The 21169-nt window shown below is 34.0% G+C and overlaps 1 protein-coding gene across 2 annotated transcripts in view; it reads left to right on the top strand.

The window, feature by feature from the left end:
* CFTR (CF transmembrane conductance regulator) overlaps window positions 1–21169 on the top strand; it is a 142817-nt gene that overhangs the window by 46693 nt on the left and 74955 nt on the right. For both annotated transcript variants that reach the window (XM_070755458.1, XM_070755459.1), the window contains exons 6-13: window positions 983–1146; window positions 3053–3178; window positions 6576–6822; window positions 8515–8607; window positions 10028–10210; window positions 10625–10816; window positions 19165–19259; window positions 20915–21001. In XM_070755458.1, coding sequence (XP_070611559.1) covers window positions 983–1146; window positions 3053–3178; window positions 6576–6822; window positions 8515–8607; window positions 10028–10210; window positions 10625–10816; window positions 19165–19259; window positions 20915–21001 — 1187 coding nt within the window. The remainder of the gene's footprint in view (window positions 1–982; window positions 1147–3052; window positions 3179–6575; window positions 6823–8514; window positions 8608–10027; window positions 10211–10624; window positions 10817–19164; window positions 19260–20914; window positions 21002–21169) is intronic.

Here is a 21169-nt window from a genome sequence, read left to right as displayed (position 1 = left end):
GAACAAATGTACATGTGCTAGTGCTATTGGTTTTCTTGGCTAGCAACAATTAAATGGCAGTAGGAAAATACAGAAAATTATTTGTTGATTATTTGTGAATGATATTTAAATTGTTTAAACCTTAAGTGAAACAAAGGAATAGTTAACAGTCTTAAAGATATATTCCTCCTCTCCCTATGCTTCCTCCTCTCACTATGCTTATGGCAGTGAGTGTTTGGTTAGTCAATAAAATATTTTTCAGGCTGAGGTCAAAACAAACAAGAGCAGCATGTATGTAATTTCTCACTAAGGAGACCATACCGTAAAGAATGTTGTAGTTCACTGCTGAGGTTGCTGCCAGAAGAAACTACAGCTGTTTATAAAATTGTGGAATACAATTTTATATTTCAGCAGTCTGAAAGTTGTTGAAGTTACACTCCCAAGACACTTTTAGGTGCCCGGTTGTTAAGTCGGGTTTAGATAAAATTCTGTGTTTTTATTCCCAGATTTTGAAATCACAAAAACAGATTTATCTGCTCCAGCTTGTGGTGTTTTTAGGAACAAAATAAGCATTGTGACTATGGTCCCATTACTCCGATTAAATCTGAGAAGATCTGTACGAAGATCAGTGGTACATTGTAAGACACTACTGCTAGTAATAAACAGAAGAAGTTAATATCAAGAGAGAAATCTTTTAAGGATATGGCCACTATCACTACTACTGTTTGTCATTGCACTGACTCCTCTGTCAACAATACTGAACAAGTCAGGTCATACCAATCAAACATCTGCCAGCCTAATTCCACTGCCTTACATGGTTGATGGGAAGCTGCATAGAAAAACACCATCTGAAATGGAATAGTTGTTCAACATTGCTGAATATACAGCCAAGATATTTCAATGGGGTTTGGATTGGACAAACATGCCACTCTAAGCTGCTTTCATGTTGCTTTCTAAATATAGTTTTCTTGTGCTTTTCTCGTGATTTTTTTCTATCTTTCAGGGTCTGGCCTTGGCTCATTTTGTATGGATTGCACCTTTACAAGTTGTGCTGCTGATGGGGCTTCTCTGGGAGATGTTGCAGGCATCAGCATTTTGTGGGCTTGGATTCTTGATTCTTGTCGTCCTTTTTCAAGCCTGGCTAGGACGAAGGATGATGAAATACAGGTGACAAAGCATATATGGATAGTTTTCTCAACTAGTGGTAGTCCTCAAATTTACCTGAATTTTAGTCACTAAGCAATGGCAATCCTGACAATCCCTGTTACCACCTTTAATTGAATTCCAATAGTCATTAACTGAGGACCCAACCATAATCTAACTCATTCCAAGTTTAGTCCTTCCAAGCACTGAGTCTTAGTTCTTACAAGCTAAAGGACTGCTTTTGTTGCAATTCTCCCCAACTGCCTCTCTCTATTCTCCCCCACCCATTTCTGCCCTTTTGGCCATCCTGCCTTATATGGAGGCAAGCAACTTCTTTTGACTCTAGGGCAACAAAAAACCCTTGTTCTGTTGCACGGCACAAAGATGCAGCAACCCTGGGAAGCTCAGCCACCCCAGGTAGTCCCAGCTATAGTCATCCTCATTACCCTGCACTCTGATCCCCCTGCCATCTTGCACTTTGCTGACCCAGCTGGCTTTCTCTGTCTTCTTGCTCCCACTGCTGCTGAGGGCCTGCCACACTCAGGCCCTTCACAAATTAATTTCTGGCTACATCAGACCATCTCTCCCATGTCTCCTGAGGATCCACTGTCTGTAAACTTGGGAAGAAAGCCTCACACTTCCAGGGCGGGTATTCTTGGTCAGCAGTGGGGGAAAGAGGATGGTGAAAATCAGAGAGGACAGCAGAAACTGCAGAATGCAGCCTGCCAAAAGGGGAAGATAGGAGAATAGGGATACTTGAAGTACTGAAGCAGTTGTAAATATAAGCGACTACAAGGTGCCTGAATTTTGATCACATGGCCACGAGTGCTGCAATGATCATAACATTCAGGATTTAATCCTTTTGTTCAGCATCACTGTAACTTCAAACTGTTGCTGAATATATGCTGTAATAAGGTTCTTAAATAAAACCAAAACAGAAAACTACTTTCAATGTAGGCAGAAGTCTGGTTGTGGGCAAGCCATGACCATACTCATAAGGGAAGAAGCATTTTAGAGTTTCTTCAGCAGCTGGCATTTTGCCTGACCAAGAAAATCTGGAATATTAACTCTGTTTCATGGGCAGCACATACAAGCTATATGTAATTAATTTGTAACTAAAGGAATGATGTCAAACAAGTTGCCCTGTGTTGACATGATACGATACAGTATGTCTTCCTTTGCCTTGATTCCAGAAGCTATGCTTTGAGAAACTGGAAGTGGTTGAAATAAAGAACAAAATTTGGTTAAGTGGGCAATTCTTTGACTCCTAACAACTATATTTAATCTTTTGTGGGGCAAAAAGACTTAAGCCATCAGAGCAGAAATAACAACAATTGATGATTTCTCCCCATCTTTTAAAAAAATTAAGCAAGACTTGCTTTAGGACGTACATAATATTTTGCATGCTTTTTCAACTTCCAAATGGCAAGGAGCACGAGTGATGCTTTCCCTTAAGATACTTTCCCTTATGTACAACATAACATACCTTTACTATTCTTATTTGCTATTTATATAGCAAATTTGCTATATTGGAATTCAATGTATTTCTAAATGTTTATTGTTATATGTTATTCAGAAAAAACATTGCATGGACTCTGAAAACACGCACACACACAAGTATTTTTTACATAAAGTTACTATTCTCAAATAAATTATTCGTTTTTAGCTCTATTTTTGCATTGAGTTTTACATAAAGGCACACCTATACCAATGTACCTTTTAAAAACTATTGGAGAATCATTTGAACAGTAGCAAAAGACATTTTAAGGATTTTTTGGAACTTGGAATTTTTTGGAATTAAATATCAGTGCAATTTTCTGTATATTCTAGTTTATGAATAGATACCTTATTCATACCAGTAGTATATTGTGTTCAATGTTTACCAGATTTTCAGTATGATGAGTATAACACAAAACATAATTATCTACAGAGATCAGCGAGCAGGAAAGATAAATGAAAGACTTGTAATTACTTCAGAAATGATAGAGAACATACAATCAGTAAAGGCTTATTGTTGGGAAGATGCAATGGAAAATATGATTGAAAGTCTGCGACAGTAAGTATTTATATTTGTCCATCTTACATGCATAGCAAATATGTTGCATAACCCAACAACGAGATAAAGTTTAGTTTGTAAGATAATAATTGTCATTTTATCCTTGTTGTAATCAAACTGTTGGGTCATGCTGATTCAAACAATTATTTTTACCTGATGTGCTGTCCGTCTTTGTCTAAGTTATGATGGCTATCTGAATAAGAACTTTTAAATAATCACTTCACCCAGGAGTCACACCCGGTTCTCATATTTATATCTGGAAATCAGCCATATAACGAATAGAAGTCATCTATTTACTGTATATTAGCATCCCCAGCTTTTGCAGCTTGGAGGCCCAGCTGGAATGGGGGAGTGGGGAAGTGCATAGTTGGTTGGAGCACATACATGTTCCCAAGCAGCAAGTGCAAGCAGCACATGTACATGCCACATAGCTGGACTGCAAGTCGAGCTGCACATGTACTTATGCGCACCTGCTGCCTTTTGTGCAGTCCTGTTTTGAATAAGCAATGGCCCACGGCCTGGGGTTTATTTTTATTTTTAATTTTTTTATTTATTTGTTTTGTCACGTAAAAGAGAAACATTAGGACAGAGGATGGAAGGCACTCTAGTGCACTTATGCACGCCACTTACTGACCTCTTAGGAATTGGGAGAGGTCAACAGTGGATAATCTAAGGGTAAAGTTTTAGGGGTTAGCTGATGATACTACAGAGTCTGATAGTGAGCTTCATGCATCAGTTACTGAAGTCATATTTCCTGCAGTCGAGTTTAGAGCAATTTACTTTAAGTTTGTATATGTTGTGTGCTCATGTGTTGTTGTGGTTGAAGCTTAAGTAGTCATTGACAGGAAAAATATGATTTTATGGGCTATGCTTGGGTCATGTTTAAGATGATGTAGTTCTAAGCTTTCTAAATCCAGGATTGTAAGTCTAGTTTTGTAGGATATTCGGTTGCGAGTGGAGGAGTGAAGGGGTCTTCTGGTAAAGTATCTGGACATTTTCTAGAGTGTTTATGTCCAAAATGCTGTGTGGGTTCCAGATAGATGAGCTGTATTCAAGGATTGGTCTGGTGAAAGTTTTGTATGCTCTGGTTAGTAGTGTGAGATTGCCAGAGCAGAAGCTACATAGGATTAAATTAAATGGAACTCGAAGGCAGGGATCTCAAGTCCCTAGTCCATGGACTAGCACTGGTCTGTGGCATACCAGAAACTGGGCCCTGCAAACAAGTGAAACCCCATTCATGTCATACAGGAAGCATGCAAAACTAAGCCTCCTCCGGTCCACTGGAAAACTTCTCTCCATAGAACTGGTTCCTGGTGCCCCAATGGTTGAGGGCCACTACTCGAGGGAACACATATAGTGTTTTTCTAAACTATAACATTTGGCAGAATTTTTATTTTTAAAAGGATACCAAATGTCAATGAAGCAGAAAATAATCATTTTTTCACATTCCTATGTAATTCTAACCCTGTGCTAAAATAATAAAAGTCTATATTTGTGAATAGGCATTTGTTTCAGACTTTGTATCTGGGATTATATTATTTGCTATTTAGAATTATATAAATCATTTCCATAAATATTGTATGGTTAATTTATGTTTTCCTTAATAAATAATTTATTATTGGTTTTGCAGAACTTATTGTGGAATTGGGTGTGCCGTTATATTTTGTTTTTTCAAAAAGAAAACTTGGAGACTTAGTAACTGGTACACAGTGTACCAATTATGAATAATAACTGCAGTTAAAATTTATTAGGGACTCTACTTCTTTACAAAGTAGAAAGAATTCTAAAATTACAACCAGGTTATATAAATCTTCTAAGGTAAAAGAAATTCAATCTAATTTGAAGATCCTGAATACTTTGAAAGTGTGATATTTAAATACTATATTTAAGAATGAAAGGAATAAAATGAGCTCAGAATAGGGAATAGAAAAGTGTTGGCAGTGAGGCCCTAATTGATCAAAAACATTTTAATAGATTTATAAATTATCAGTATTAAATTGTTTTTTAAAGAAAAAGTAATATCTATTTCTGATTTCCATTCATTAAAATACCAGTCTCTTGTTTCAAATTTGTATTATATTTAACTTTTTCATTTACTTTTTTAAAATTGTCCATGATTTTATACTTATACTGATTCACTGATGAAGTGTCTCCATTGACTTTTTATTTAATACTAGCTATTGCTATTTAAAATAACAATAATATTACATTAATGTGTATTTCAAGACCCCTCTTTCTAGAAGTAATACAAGGAGATAATTTCTCAAAATGCTTTAATTTTTTCATTTGGCATTATTTAGTTTGAAAACTTTAGGTCTAGAATCTTTTAAAAGCCATTTTGGAGATAAAGTGAAATAAATTTTAATACAAAAAAAAGGGAAGTTGCTTTTTATTGTTCTTCTTTCTTTTATAGTGAATCACTCTTCCTTAGCACAGACATACCCTTACTTACGCTGAGAAAATAATTATTCTGGCCCTAGCCGTAGATTCTTTGACATATAATTTTCTGAAATCCCTAGCATTTTGACCACAAAACAAATGCAGTAGCAAATACAATATGTCATAACTTGCTAACTATGTCTAAATGCTGGTTTCAGGACAGGAGTGGGTTCTAACTTACCTTGCTGCCAGTTCACTTCCTCCTGCCCTGTGTGTGGGCACGCCTCTTGCACAATTCCAAAAAATCAGGAAAAAATAAATTTAAAAAAAAGCCAAAAACAAGATGGTGACCACATGCACAGTGTCAGAAACTCAGCTTCTGCACATGCTCAGAAGAAAAAATATTTTTTAAAAAATTAATAAAATAAAATAAAATTTTAAAATCAAAAACAAGATGGCGATCACATGCACAATGCTGAAAACTTGGTTTCTATGTATGCTCAAAGGGAAATATTTTAAAAAATAAAATAAAGAGATAGCGGTGTGCACGGACCACCAGTGGGTTGCTACCGGTTTGGGGCAAACTGGTCCAAACTGGGAGGAGCCCACCTCTGTTTCAGAATAATTTGAAGTTATAGAGCTGCACTTAGCTTTAGAAGGTACAGTGTTGTTGCAGCAGTAAACTCTGTATTTCAAAGTTAAAATATTGATTCAAGCCCTAAAGCTTACTAGACAATCTTTTTGTCACTTTCTATTACTCAGTTTAATTGTTATAAATAAAAAGGGACAACTTAGGTATTGAGAATACCTAAGTTGCCAGAGGGAGGGTGAGATGCACATTAAGTAAAATATAATTTGGTGAAGGATTGGCAGCTGCATTTTCAACACAGGTTGAAATACACATTCCAAACTTTCTTATTTGCATTTATAATTGCTTCATATTTTAGAATTATGCCATTCTATATGCAGAATTTCATTTTTTGTATTGGATTTTCAGTTTTTGCCTATCATTTTACAGAAGTGAACTGAAGCTGACTCGAAAAGCTGCTTATGTGAGATACTTCAATAGTTCAGCTTTCTTCTTCTCTGGTTTTTTTGTGGTATTTTTGGCTGTCCTTCCATATGCACTGAGCCATGGAATTATTCTTAGAAAAATATTTACTACTATATCATACTGCATTGTTCTTCGAATGACAGTCACTAGACAGTTCCCTTGGGCAGTGCAGACATGGTATGATTCTCTTGGAACAATAAACAAGATACAGGTATAGTATCTAAATCTAATTCGTTTATTCTTTTGTGGTGTCTTATCTTGCCAATCTATCATACAAAATATGTTAGGGTATTATTTTACTGACTTATTAAATGCTATTTGGAAAATCAGTTTTAACTTAGCAGGCAGAAATTCCATCAGGAGAGGATGTGGGCAGTGATGGAAAAAGCCCAGATCTTAGGCTTTATTAATTGCCAGTACTGGATTTGGAGAGAGTTGATGCTATAGTATAGTGATGGTGAACATTTTTCTTCTTGTGTGCCAAAAACGGGACTGCGCATGCACTTGCACATGTGTGTTACAGCATGCAGCCATTCCCACATGCCACACTGTGCATGCACGCATCCCCATGCATGTCATCTTTTACCCTCAATCCAAAGTGTGAAAAAGGACCCTCAATACAAAGTGTGAAAAAGGGCCCAATGGGCAAACCGAAAGACCATTTTTACGAACTTCTGGTTTGCCTATTGGACTGTTTTTTGTACTCCAGAGGATTTAGGGAAGCCTCCTGAATCTGGTGAGAATGAAAACGGTCTTCCCCAAGGCCAAAAATCAGCTGGCCAACACGTGCACACAGGTGATGACATAGGGCAATGCCTCATATACCCTCAGATATAGCTCTGCATGCCACCTGTCGCATGCATGTTATAGGTTCGCCATCACGGCTATAGTATATGGCTGGATAGGTAGATGATTGCCAGTGTCTTGTATAACTAGGGCCTGGAGTGTTGTAGGTGGCAAATAGCACCTTCAATCATATTCAGAAGCCCACAGGTAACCAATGGCCTGTTCTGTGTTTTGAGAGCACTTGGTGTGGAAATTTGGTTGATGTTAAATTCTCCATTATTTCATGACTTTATGATATGGGTTTTTAAATGCAGGTGTTTTGTTAACTTCCCAGAATTATTTCATTAAGATAGGCAGCCACCCAAATTTGTTAAAATGAAAAAAAAAAATACATTGCTGCCTATGCTGCCTCTTTCCATTCCAATGGTAGCTTCTTTATAGAACACAGAAAACTGACAGCAGAAAAAGATTTAGTGTTTCATTGAGTCTTCCCTTTCAGTTTTTTTTAATTTTTTTTTTACATTTTTGTCAGATAATGGCCATGTGTTTATTTCAAGCATGTTTAAACTCAAGATGATTGACCTACTACCTCTGCTAGATGTTGGTTCCAAGCCCTCACTACTTTTTCTCTGATAAAACTTTCTAACATTACTTTTGAACTTTCTGTCTGTCAGTTGAAGTTATTTGTTTTTGCTTATTATTGAAAATGCTGTTTTCTCAAACTTTATTCATACTATTATATTAAAAGATTTCAACCATGTGCCCCTCCCTTTTCCTTTATGCATCAAGGTTAGCTCCAAACAAACCAAATTAGTGGTCCAACTATTGTAATAGGAAGCGACTATGGCATAGTTTGGGTTAATAGTGAGTGAATTTGGCTGGTTCATATTTTTGACTTAAGAAGTAATAAGAATCCAGATACAATAACATTTTATATAGTGACATTTTCCACCATATCATATTACAATATACATTGTCATTGGAGTAGTTAGGCTATTTATAATTATTCATTTCCCTCTTTTAATTAACATTATTTGGTGTGAGAACCGGGAAATAAAAAATATCCAAAGTTCAATATGTCACATTTGTTTTTAAAATTTCACAATTAAATTTACAGGACTTTTTGCAAAAAGAAGAATACAAAACACTGGAATATAATTTAACAACCACAGGCCTTGAACTGGATAAAGTAACAGCTTTTTGGGATGAGGTAATACTACAATTTGATTAATGTTGTATGAAAACTTTCCACACTCTAGGAAGGCTGATTGCATTCACTGAATATTTTCACCCTTAAAATATGAATGACAATGTTTAATGACTTTGGCAATGGTATAAAAATGTATCAGTCATTGGAGCTACTTCAACTAGTTCATTATTACTAAAGGAAACTAGTTTGCATTCTAACAATGCTAATAAGTATCATTTATTGTTATTATATTACAAACATCTCCATGCCAGAGTTTAAGATGATGATGATTATTATCTGTTGACAACTAACAATGTAAATCCTTTGCTATCACTTCTTTAGCTGGTATGGGCCTTCATATGCACTGGTTCTTCCCAAGAACTTAAGATGTTATAATATATCGGCATTGTAATATTTTTTTATTATTGTTGTTATTATTCAGTCTTGTATTATATTCCTTTTAATACTTTTGACTACAATAATATATCCAATTAATTATATCTAGGCAGTATTTTGATCAAAAGAAGAGCCAGTTTGATTTAGTGGTTAAGGTACTGGCTTAGAATCTAGGCCGTGAATTCTAGTTCTGTTTTAAATATGAAAGCCTAAAAGTCTTGGTACCTTTGGGCTAGCCTCTGCCTCTCTCACCCCATTATTGTGGGGAAAATAGGGGGAAGGAGTATTAGATATCTTTGCTGCCTTGAGTTACTTATAACATAATAAAGGCGAGATAAAAAGTTAATAAATAATTGCAATTTATTTATGGAAAAGATTAATAAAATTTGTTTTAATTCACAATCTACAACATGGGTGTCAAACTAGCAACCCATGTGCATTCCACGCCAACCCCAGCTCGGCCAAGTGGAAAAGCATCACAATACATCACGTGACATGACGCCAAAGTTTGACACCTTTTATCTATATCAAATAATCATTCTGGATCATGCTAGAAAGAGAAATTTAATCAACCTTAATCATAATTAAAAAGTGTGCTGCAAAATTGCTTAATTGCCTGTAGTGTGTTTATAAAGAGAGGAGGATTCTATACTAGATCAAAAGATACTTGAACTTACAGCATTTTAAAAATATATATATATAAACAAACATATGGTACAGTCTCAGGGTAAGCTAACAACTAATTCAGATATGCCAGATATTTTGAAAATAACAACAACAAATGAAATAATTTTAATGGGATAAAGAAATGGACAAAGGATTGATATATCTATGAAAAATTCTAGAATTGCAGAGGGCAATACTGTCTCTCAGCCAAACCACCACCAATAATAATAATATTGTTATTGTGATAAAAATAGGAGGTGGGAACATTATGTATGACAAATGTCCGAAATGTAAAGTCAGGCATTACCAAACTAGCCTACATTACTCTTTGGTATTTTACAATTTGAAGGAACATCTTTCTTTCTTTCGTTTCTTTCAGGAAAGTGGAGAGATGTTTACAAAAACAAAACAGGAGAACGGTAATAATAAGATATCATCAACAAATGGTGGTCTCTTCTTCACTAATTTAACTCTTCATTTTACTCCTGTCCTTAAAGACATCAACTTCAAGATTGAAAAAGGAGAACTGCTTGCTGTTGCTGGATCTACTGGAGCAGGCAAGGTAAAAAAAAAAAAAGCCTGATTGCTAAAATATAAACATGTTAATTCATGTTAAAACATGGTTTTTTAAAACTCTTAATAGTTTTTCATACTAGGACTGACCTCATATTTATCTACATGCTAAGAATGTCAAAAGGAGTAAATTCTGCAAAGAACTAAGGAAATCATATTCTGTGTCCTCAAATAACACATAAAATTGTTTACATTTTTTTTAAATTTTGGTGCTTGCATTTGCTTTTGACATATATTCTCAATTGATGATATATGCTGACTGCTAGTAGATTATTATTTCCAATTAAAATAGACTGTTTTTCTTGAGTTTTTAATAACTGTTTGTTGAGTTTTTAATAACTGTTTAATAACATTTTGAGTTCTGCTAGAATTAAGTAGACATTTAAACATTTCTCAATAATAGACTTCTCTTCTAATGCTGATCATGGGAGAGTTGGAACCTTTAGAAGGAAAAATCAAACACAGTGGAAGAATTTCCTTTTGCCCTCAAGTGTCATGGATCATGCCTGGAACAATTAAAGAAAACATAATATTTGGTGTTTCTTATGATGAATACCGATATAAGAGTGTCATCAAAGCCTGTCAGTTAGAAGAGGTCAGTCTTCAATCTTCTACAATTCCTTCATGTTATAAAAATTACTTGCTGTTAATTGGTTTAATTGTTGGGCCAGGAGGGGTGGGAATTTATTGGCTTTTGTATTGGGTTTTATTTCTGTAAGCCATCCAGAGTCACTGTGTGTGAGTTGACCAACCATATAAATTTTTTAAATAAATAAATAAATAAATAAATAAATAAATAAATAAATAAATAAATAAATAAATAAATATAACTCATTTAGAGCTGTATAATTTGGACATCTTATGTCTGATGTCATCTGGTAATCCACATAAAGCCATGCATATAGATAGTCAGATTAGCTGCTATATATATATATATATATTAGAAACTGGAAATACCAGTTCAAAACAAGTGTACAGTGTGATATCCAGCACTAGCCCATCTCCTTTTTTTGCTCATGTATTATATCTGCAAGATAGTAATGTCATATTTGAGTGTGTTCTGGAAATATCATGTTTTTGCATATGATTCATATTATATATTGTCAAGTGAGTGGTCATGTGATTTCTCCTCCATTCATGCCTCAGTTATTTGGCATCTTGGATTAAGACATTTCTTCTTTGAAAGGTTGACTGGTGTGCAATCTGTTTCTGGTAAATTTATCATCAAATTTCTTTGGAGCAATTACTGGAGATGTGTCAGGTATTTTATCAAATGCAATTATGCACTTATGAAAGCAGAAGAAAATAGTTTACATAACTTTCTAGGTCTGAGATATCAGGAGAAAATTTTCATTCTGTAATGTGGAATGAAAACATATTTGAGAGGGTGGAGTACTTTATTAGTTTTTTAGTTGTGCGTAAGTAGTGTTGGTATAGGTTTCAGTAAAAAAAAATACTTTGAGCTAGAATTGGGAATATTTAAAGGTGTGTGCTTGTTTAACTTTGAATCATCTTATTATTTTGTGAAAAGGGGTGTTATTTGAATAAGGGGTGCTTTCTCTTTGCCAACTCATCTTAAAGTGTTTCTGGAAGTAGAAAAAAGCAAGGACATTGGAACTTAATTTAATGGAGGTTCTAATGAAAATTTAATAAACAGTATCCAAATATTCCAAGTGGGATGAATTTTAGGTAACATGTAGGCAGATAACAGAATAGTTTTTTCCTAACTCACAACCAATACAGTGAGTCTTATTTCTAAATTACCATTCTGTGTCTAAACTTTACTTTATTGATTAAGCCCAAGAAATATAGGTCTCTTTCATATAAAAGATTTTCATAATCAGGACATATTTCTATTCTAATACAGATATTTAATAAAAACAATAGTTTGTTTATCTATCTATCCATCCATCCATCCATCCATCCATCCATCCATCCATCCATCCATCCATCCATCCATCCATCTATCTATCTATCTATCTATCTATCTATCTATCTATTTGTATGCCGCCCCTCTCCGTAGACTCGGGGTAAGCTGTGCTTACCATGAATATGAATTTTTAAAAATACATATGTGACCCCTAGACAAGTGTTAATACACAGTTGGGCTAACTGAAGTTTTACAGCAGTTGGAAATTTTTGAGCTTTGCCTAGGAAAAGTTTTGATTGCTTGCAAAGTTACACATTTTTAAATGGTTAGGAATGGTTAGGAATGGTTAGGTTTTGTGATTTTGATGTTGATGCTGAATATTGTTTTGTCATGAATTCAGTCCCTAAAAATTCTTTCTCTTTCTCTTTAATTCACTTTATTCCCGCCTTCCTATTTTACTTGTAGCCAATTTGGCACATGGCTCTGAAGCCCTAGATTTAATATTAATTTTTTAAAACTCTTTCTTTATTCTTTGCCTAGAATTTTCATACTATCTTTCCCTTTATCGTTTTATAAAATATATTGATTGGTTAGTAATTATAATTTGATTTTTTTGACTTAATGTACTTAATATATGCATTATCTATTATTATACATTATCTATTTAATAACGTATAATATTTGATCCCAATAGAATTATCACAATAGAACATTTCAATTTGTTACTCTACAGATGTTTAGGATTATTTTCCATTTATTTTAAGATTTATTTTTGATAAACATGAAAACACTAGTATAATACAAAAATCTATGCACAGTGTGAATATATTAATCAATTCAAAGGAAATATATAAAGTAATTTTGGGTCTATCAAGACTACTTGTTCTTAAGACTTAATGTTACCTCTGTATTAGGGACAACATCCCTTCAATCAGTTGTAATGTAATGTAATGGTGGCAATAGGTCTATATCTCCATTATGTTCTTACAAACATATCAAGGCTTTTAGTTGGCCATTGTAAGAGTCAAAATTCTGAATTTTTATGGTACAGGAAGGCTGTGTTGTGAGCAACCGTACTTTTAGATAACCGTGAATGTATATTATTGCATATTATTTTTGCAAATTAATCATATTATTATAAGCAAATATTTCAGATGACAAAATGCCATAATAAATTGTTTAACTGAATTGTCTTGTTAGTATATAATAGTGTTAAATTGCATTTCTGTGAAGTAGAATTTATGGCTCTAATTTATGTTATGCAAGAGTGTTAGTGTTAAGATCAACACTAAAGTCATATTGAAACCACTACTCACACACCTTTGGTAAACATACATTGTGGTATGGGAATCTTTAGCAGTTGATAAACAACAATGTTTAACTGTGTACCCAGTGAGTTTTTAGGTGTTGAAATTCAGGTGCTGAATTTTTGATTGCACAGATTACATGGAAATGTGGAAAGAAAGAATTATAGTAACTGTTGGATTGTTTAATTGAAAATAAAAGTGCTTGGACTAAGTCAGTTATAATCATGTTTATGCAGTTTATCAATATCTATCTATCTATCTATCTATCTATCTATCTATCTATCTATCTATTTATCTATCTATCTAGCTATCATCTATCTATCTTGTTTGACAGATTTGATTCATTGATTATGGACTAGCAAAATAGTATTAACTTTTAGTTATCATATATAGACCAGGATGATCAGTCCCTAATCTGGCCTTCAGGTTTCCAACAAATCAAGTATCACTGCTGTAATTGAGTCTACCTATTTTGCCCCTCCATCTTAGTGAGTTATGATTGCTTTCTTCTACATGGTATGAAATGATGACTTTAATGTTATCATTAAAATTATCACACAGCTTTAGTATCTTTTTTAGTATCACCTCTTTATGCTATAAGTGCTTGCCCTTTTAGCTGGATAATTTTATTTATTTATTTATTCTATTTTTATGCCACCCTTCTCCTTAGACACAGGGCGGCTTACAACATGTTAGCAATAGCACTTTTTAACAGAGCCAGCATAGTTGGGCAACTGAGATAAATTTCATGCCTTGGATGACCCTGCTGGAAATACATTGTCATAGATTCTCACTGTTCTCCATTCATCCCTTCTAGAACAGTTCTGACATCACCACTGCCATCATCTTACAAGTCATACAAACTGTCACTATGAGGCAATATATCAGAACTTCATTCCTGGGGCTTAATTAAAACCAGTCTCTAAAGACCAAGGCCTTCTTAAAGAATCTCATTTTGTCATTAAATGAAAATTAAATGATATGCTCAAAATTGGAAAAAGGAATTTACACCTACTAACTTTCATAAACAAAATAATGGAATTGGCTGAAATGAATAGGTTGACTATGCATATTAAAGATAGAGAAAACACAGTCTTCTATAAAGTTTGGGATAAATGGTATAGCTGGCTACGTAAAAGAAAAAAACTGGAAATAAGTAGTTTTTGTTTACATTGCAAAGGGGAAATACTTCAAGATAAGAATTAAAACCTTTTTTCCTTACCCCAGAAATGCTATAATGTATATAAACTAACATTGTTTTTGACTAGATTTTTTTAATCTTTCCAGCTCTTCATCTGTTTCAACATTTTCCTCCATATTAATCTATAATTCGCCTCCTCAATTTTCGCTGGATTTCTCAATAACCAAATTCCCAGATATTTAATTTTCTTTAGTCCTAATTTCAACCCTGATTCTTTCCTGATTTCTATCTGCTCTCTCGGATCTGTATTTAAACACATAATGTCTAATTTTTCCATATTGACCGACAATCCTGATTCCTGTTTAAACTTTTGTAGAATATTTCTTATATCTTATATCTTTAATCATCTCCATTGGGGTTTGGGTCGTCTAATTGCATCGTCTGCAAATAGGTTTAATTTCATTTCTATTTCCCCTATTTTGTATCCTGCCCAAGTGTTATCTTGTCTTATCTTATTAGCTAACATCTCTATTGCTATTACTATTATTATTTATTAGATTTGTATGCCGCCCTTTTCAATAGACTTGGGGCGGCTCACAACACAATAAAAACAGTTTATAACAAATCTAATTATTTACAATATAAAATATTTAAAAACCCCATTATTAAACAGGCATACACACAAGCATACCATACATAAATTGTATAGGCCCGGGGGAGATATCTCAATTCCCCCATGCCTGATGACAAAGGTGGGTTTTAAGGATTTTGCGAAAGGCGAGGAGGGTAGGGGCAGTTCTAATCTCTGGGGGGAGCTGGTTCCAGAGATTCGGGGCCGCCACAGAGAAGGCTCTTCCCCTGGGTCCCGCCAACTGACATTGTTTAGTTGACGCGACCTGGAGAAGGCCCACTCTGTGGGACCTAATCGGTCGCTGGGATTCGTGCGGCAGAAGGCGGTCTCGGAGATATTCTGGTCCTATGCCATGAAGGGCTTTAAAGGTCATAACAAATAACATTGGAGATAAAGGACATCCCTGCTTGATTCCATTTAGTATTTTAATTTTCTGCATTCTTTGTCCATTCACCGTTATATACGCTTCGTTCCCTTTATAAATCTCTTTTATAATTTCACAAAATATATCCCCCATATTTAATTCCTTATTTAATTTAATTCCTTACATAGTTTATATAAATAGCTATAGTTAACTTTATCAAAAGCTTTATAAACATCTAATTTCAAAATTCCTAATTTCCTTTTAGTAACGGTAGCATGGTGCATCACACATATTACATTTCTAATTGGTTCACTTATTTTCCTTCCCTTCACGAATCCATATTGATCCTCTTCAATTATTTTTAACAATTATTAACTGGATTTCTGTGCCGAGGACTTGGGGTGGCTCACAACATATAATAAACAATATATAATATCTTGAATCCAATTAATTAATTAAAAATATAAAACTGCAAAAAAAAGCATTAAAATTATTCCTATTAGCAGTAAATAATATTTAAAAAAATAAAAATTAAAGCAAAGCTTAATGCTAATCCTAAGAGAGGGGCAGGATATAATAAATAAATAAATAAATAAATAAATAAATAAGCAAACAAGCAAACAAGCAAACAAGCAAACAAGCAAACAAGCAATTAAAACAAAAATAAAGCTTAATAATATTCTAGTCACCTTGATCCATCCCTTTTAATTTCTCAACTTTCTTTTTATATTTATATTTTCTCGATCTCGATCTCCATGTCTTTAATTTTCCCCTTCTGTTCTCTTTTTCTTTCTCTTTTTTCTATCCTTCTATCTGTTCTTCACCCTTCAATGCCTAATCTTCCCCCCAACTTCTTTTTCCCTTCTTAAGTATATTATTTTTTATTGTCAATCATCATCACTACTAGTCCACCCCTCTGTGTTCTCTTTCTCTTTTTTCTTACTGCTATATTGCATGAATACAATTCACTTTCAAAATAAAAATCATGCATATAATCAAAATGTTGTTCAAAATACTCATTATCAGGATCATTAATTTTCTTTTCACTTCCAGTCATATTTTCTTGAATGTCTCTATATTTTCATTAATCATTCTTTCTTTTACAATTTCTTCTTCCATTTTTTCTTCCATTTTTTGTTCTCTTTGAATCTCCTTCCTGATTTATTTTTTTTAGTTTCAATCCTCATTTCTCATTTCTGCCAAAGTGTTCTCCATATTTGTAAAGTCGCTGTTCTCCTCTCTTAGAAATTGAAATTCAGCTCAAAAAAAAAATCTGTCTCTATCAAAGCCTTTCACCACAAACTCACAGGTCATTCATTTAATCATCCAGCTGCTACTAAGAATCTTTTCTGCAGCCTTAGATTCTCCGATCTACTTACACTTCTGCTTTTGCCTTTTCTGACTTTTTTTTAACAGTAAGTCTCTAAAAATACTCCTCAGTTTTTATCTCCAACGAGTCTTTTAAAAACAACCATTCACCATCTTTAGGCTTTAGTTACTGTACTTTGTTAATTCTCCCAACTCCAATAGCTAATTTAGCTGCTGCTGCTTCATTTCCGGTCTCTTCCTTGCCCTCAGAAAGCACTTTACTGATCATTAATCGGCCAAATCACTCACCAGCTCCTATTTCTTCAACTCCTTCTCAGTTTCTCCTGCACAATTCTTTGTATAGTCATCCCAGATGTCTCTCACCACCAGCAAACTATCAATCTTTCCATTTCGTGGCCACCGCAGCTAGATCAGCTGTTTGCCTTGAGCTGGTTTTCTCTGTCATCGGTCAAGGACTCTGAGTCAAATTTATGTGGTGTATGCCGCCCCCAACAGCTCACTGACAGTGTCCCCTTCCTCCCTGCCTCTCTAAGGCGGTTCTGGCATGGTTCCTTTGGAACCAGGACCCCCCCCAGGTGACAGAAATTCGGGGTTCCCCAGTGGAGCATGGGGAACTCTGTGTCATTGTGGCACTTGGCCATGCCCCTTTCCAAACCCAAGCCTTTTTCAAAGGCAGTTTCTATTTTATCAGCCCCTTGGGATTGAAAGTTATTAGCCCCTTGGGATCCATGAAAGTGTAAAATAGAATTGCCTAGTAATGATTCATTAGCTATTATACATCATCATATTACCAAGAATATTTGCCAAGCATCACATGAAGCCTACTTAATAACTAAGCATTGTGGAAAAAGAAAACTGTTTTTTCTCTGGTTTAGAAATTGTTGTATTACAGGAAAACAAAGTTTAAAAACAAATTGTTATTATAATGAAAGGAAGGAATTAGCATAGGCCCAGATGGTTCCATAAATAGGACTGGAGTATTATCCTATTCAAAAAAGTTCAAGGGTCAAATATTACATTGAGCCCCTTTAACTAAATTTTGAATACAAATAATTTATTAATGGCTAATGCAAATATGAAGTGATGTGAATGTTGACAAAATAAAACAATGAATTTATTGTACTGATAATGTTCAGATTTACAATTGCTAACTAAATAATGTTTTGTTGTTATGGCACATCCAAGAATGCTTCCATCCAGTTTGCTGCATCTATAAATAAAACAGATTTTATGTTAGTGATTGGAACAAGTTTAAACATAATTTTTCATGTAATGATTGCCTTACAATTGTGATTATTTACCGTATTTTCGGAGTATAAGACGCACCAAATTATAAGACACACTTTAGTTTTGGGGAGGAAAATAGGGGAAACAATTTGCCTACCAGACATTTATCTGTCTGGCGTCCTTAGTCTGGTCAGCTTCAGCACATTATTTTATCCTTAGGTTAGGGCTTAAAAAAACCCTTATTCACAGAAAATAACAATGAAGGAGCTTGCAAGCTAGTAAGTTCTGGGAACATCATTAGTACTTGGTTAGGGCTGGAAAGAAACTTATTCGAAGCAAGTAGAGCAGTGGGAAAAAAGCCTGTAAAGACTTAGAAATTGGAAAACATTCTTCGCAGAGAGTAACAATGAAAGACCCTGCAAAGTAAGAGCTGGGGAGATTGTTAGCACCAAATTAGGGCTGGGAAAAAAGCTTCGAAAATAGCTACATTCAGAGTATACGACGCACCCACATTTTCAGCCTCTTTTAGGGAGGAAAAGGGTATGTCCTATACCTCCAAAAATAGGGTAATTTTGCTATTATAACCATATTAGTATGAAACCTGTATATAATAATTTAAAAATGAGTTATTTCATTTTATTTTGGTCTTCTATACTTTTTATTTGTGAGTTGTTTATAACATTTTTATGATCTATAAGTTTTATTCTTAGGGATTTTATAATTATAATAATTAGTCATTTGAAAAAAAATATTTACAAAAGAAGAGAATATGTGTAGCTCAGTATTGAACTGTGGAGTTCTTGGTGTTTTCCAAGCTTGGTTGTTGCTTTCAAATATCTTATTATCCAATTAGGTAATTTCATTACGGTAAGTGTGGAGTTTGCACCCTATTTATGTACAGTAACTTACCTCATCAGATAAACAAATTATTCCCCTTCTTAGACTAAAACATGAGTATTATTATGAAAATTTATGATTAATTATTTTTGGGTTTTTTTCTTAAGATGCTGTATATTGAAAAACAATGTTGGTCTGAAAATGTAAAAATAAGATCTTTATACACTATTTCAACAGGATATTTCAAAGTTTCCAGAGAAAGATGACACAGTTTTAGGAGAAGGTGGAATAACTCTCAGTGGAGGTCAACGAGCCAGAATTTCTTTAGCTAGGTGAGTGAAAATAATGGTATGTTGTTTTTTATAAACAGAATTAAATTTCACTTTTTCTTAAGGGAAGTAACCTCACATACATGTTAAATATTTCGATTTCTAAAGTCAAAATTCACACAAGAATATACAACAAATTGAGGAGTGTCTAAGTATCACACAATTTGGTTTCAGAAACAATCTTGGTACACGAGATGCCCTATTAGGCATTCACGTTCTTGTACAGTGCTGAAGAAATGTCAATCACATTGTTTACATGTGCTTCATCAATTTTGAAAAAAAGCATTTGATAAAATAAGACACAGCAAACTATTACAAATCCTGAAATAAGCAGGACTAGCTGACAAAGACTATATTGGCATCACATATCAAATGTGAGACTAAGCCACAGAATGCAGAAATATGAAGAGGGGTCAGACAGGACTATAGTCTGTCTCTGCTGTTGTTTATATCTACTATATTAATTTTTAACAAGGCACTGGAAAATATTGATGCTGGCCTCAAAATAAACAGTGTTTAGATCAACAATTTAAGATATGCTGATGATACAGTTCTGCTTGCCAGTCAGCATGAAGACCTTCACCTCCTCATCAACAATCTCAGAAATATCTGAAAAACGTGGCTTGAAGCATAACACCTCAAAAATCAAGATGGTCATCAGCAAACAACCCATTAATTTACCACCGATAAATTTGGAAGGAATATGACTAGAAAAAGTTGAAAGGGTCACATACCTCAGTTTTAATTTACATAAAAGCTGGAACATGATCAGTGAAGTAAGTGAGTCTGAGGAAAAGGGCAGCATAGAAATCTAATTAATAAATAAAAAATAAATAAAGATAAGGATAGAGAAAGCTCAAACAACATTCTTCAAAATAAAAAGGTTATTCTGCAGTCACGACGTAAGATTGAAAATCTGGCTTGTCAGATGTTACATCTTTATTATCCTGCTCTACGGATGTCTCATTAATAGGAGTTAGTCTCTGACAGAAAACCACTTGAAGAAACTAGAAGCATTTGAAATGTGGATTTACAGATGTCTGTTATGTATAAGCTGGGTTAACAAAATCACAAAGTAGTGGAAAAGCAAAGGGAAATAATCAAAGCCATTAAAAAGCAAAAGTTAAAATATTTGAGACATGTGATGCGACACCCAGAAAAAACCCAGCACCCTTCTCTTAATCCTCTAGGGAAAGATTGAAGGCAAATGAGGTCTAGGCAGAAGAACAACAACATGGCTTAAAAAATTAAGGGACTGGTTTGGACAAAACTCAGCAGCACTTTTTCATGCAGCTGTTGACAAGAATAGTATTGCCAACATGATTGCCAATGTCTGATGACAAATATGGCAGAGGAATAAGAATAGGAAGAAGAGGGGAATATTGTACCATTTAGTTTAATGGAACTTACTTTTGAGGAATGGATATACTAAATTAAAATTTGATATTACATAATTGTATTTTAAAGTTTTATAACTGCCAGTTTCCTACTATTTTGCCTACTATTTCTTATTTAATTTAATGAAAGAATTTGCTTTGGCAATATATGTTTTATCGCATATAACAGTAGTTCAAGATTGTAATAAAATCAAAAACAGTATTTAAATTTTAGCATATATTTTAATGAAAGCTAACTAAATTTCTTTGTCACCTATTTAGAGCAGTGTATAAAGATGCTGATTTGTATCTCTTGGATTCTCCTTTTGGTTATTTGGACATGTTAACAGAGAAAGAAATATTTGAAAGGTAGGATACATTTTTATATATTTGGTTAACTACTAGATAAAATGATATTGTAGAAGGAAGTAGCAAATGATTTATGAAGAGCAGTGTTGGCATCCAGTAAAATCATTTAATAAAGAACATCAGTTTCTGAAATTTGTACTTGTTAAATTATTTAAGGGCCTATAAATA

The sequence above is a fragment of the Erythrolamprus reginae genome, chromosome 6 (assembly GCF_031021105.1).
Source record: "Erythrolamprus reginae isolate rEryReg1 chromosome 6, rEryReg1.hap1, whole genome shotgun sequence".
In the NCBI taxonomy this organism is placed as follows: Eukaryota; Metazoa; Chordata; class Lepidosauria; order Squamata; family Dipsadidae; genus Erythrolamprus; species Erythrolamprus reginae.
The sequence above is the reverse complement of the archived record's forward strand: the minus strand, read 5'-3'. Positions and strand labels throughout refer to the sequence as shown.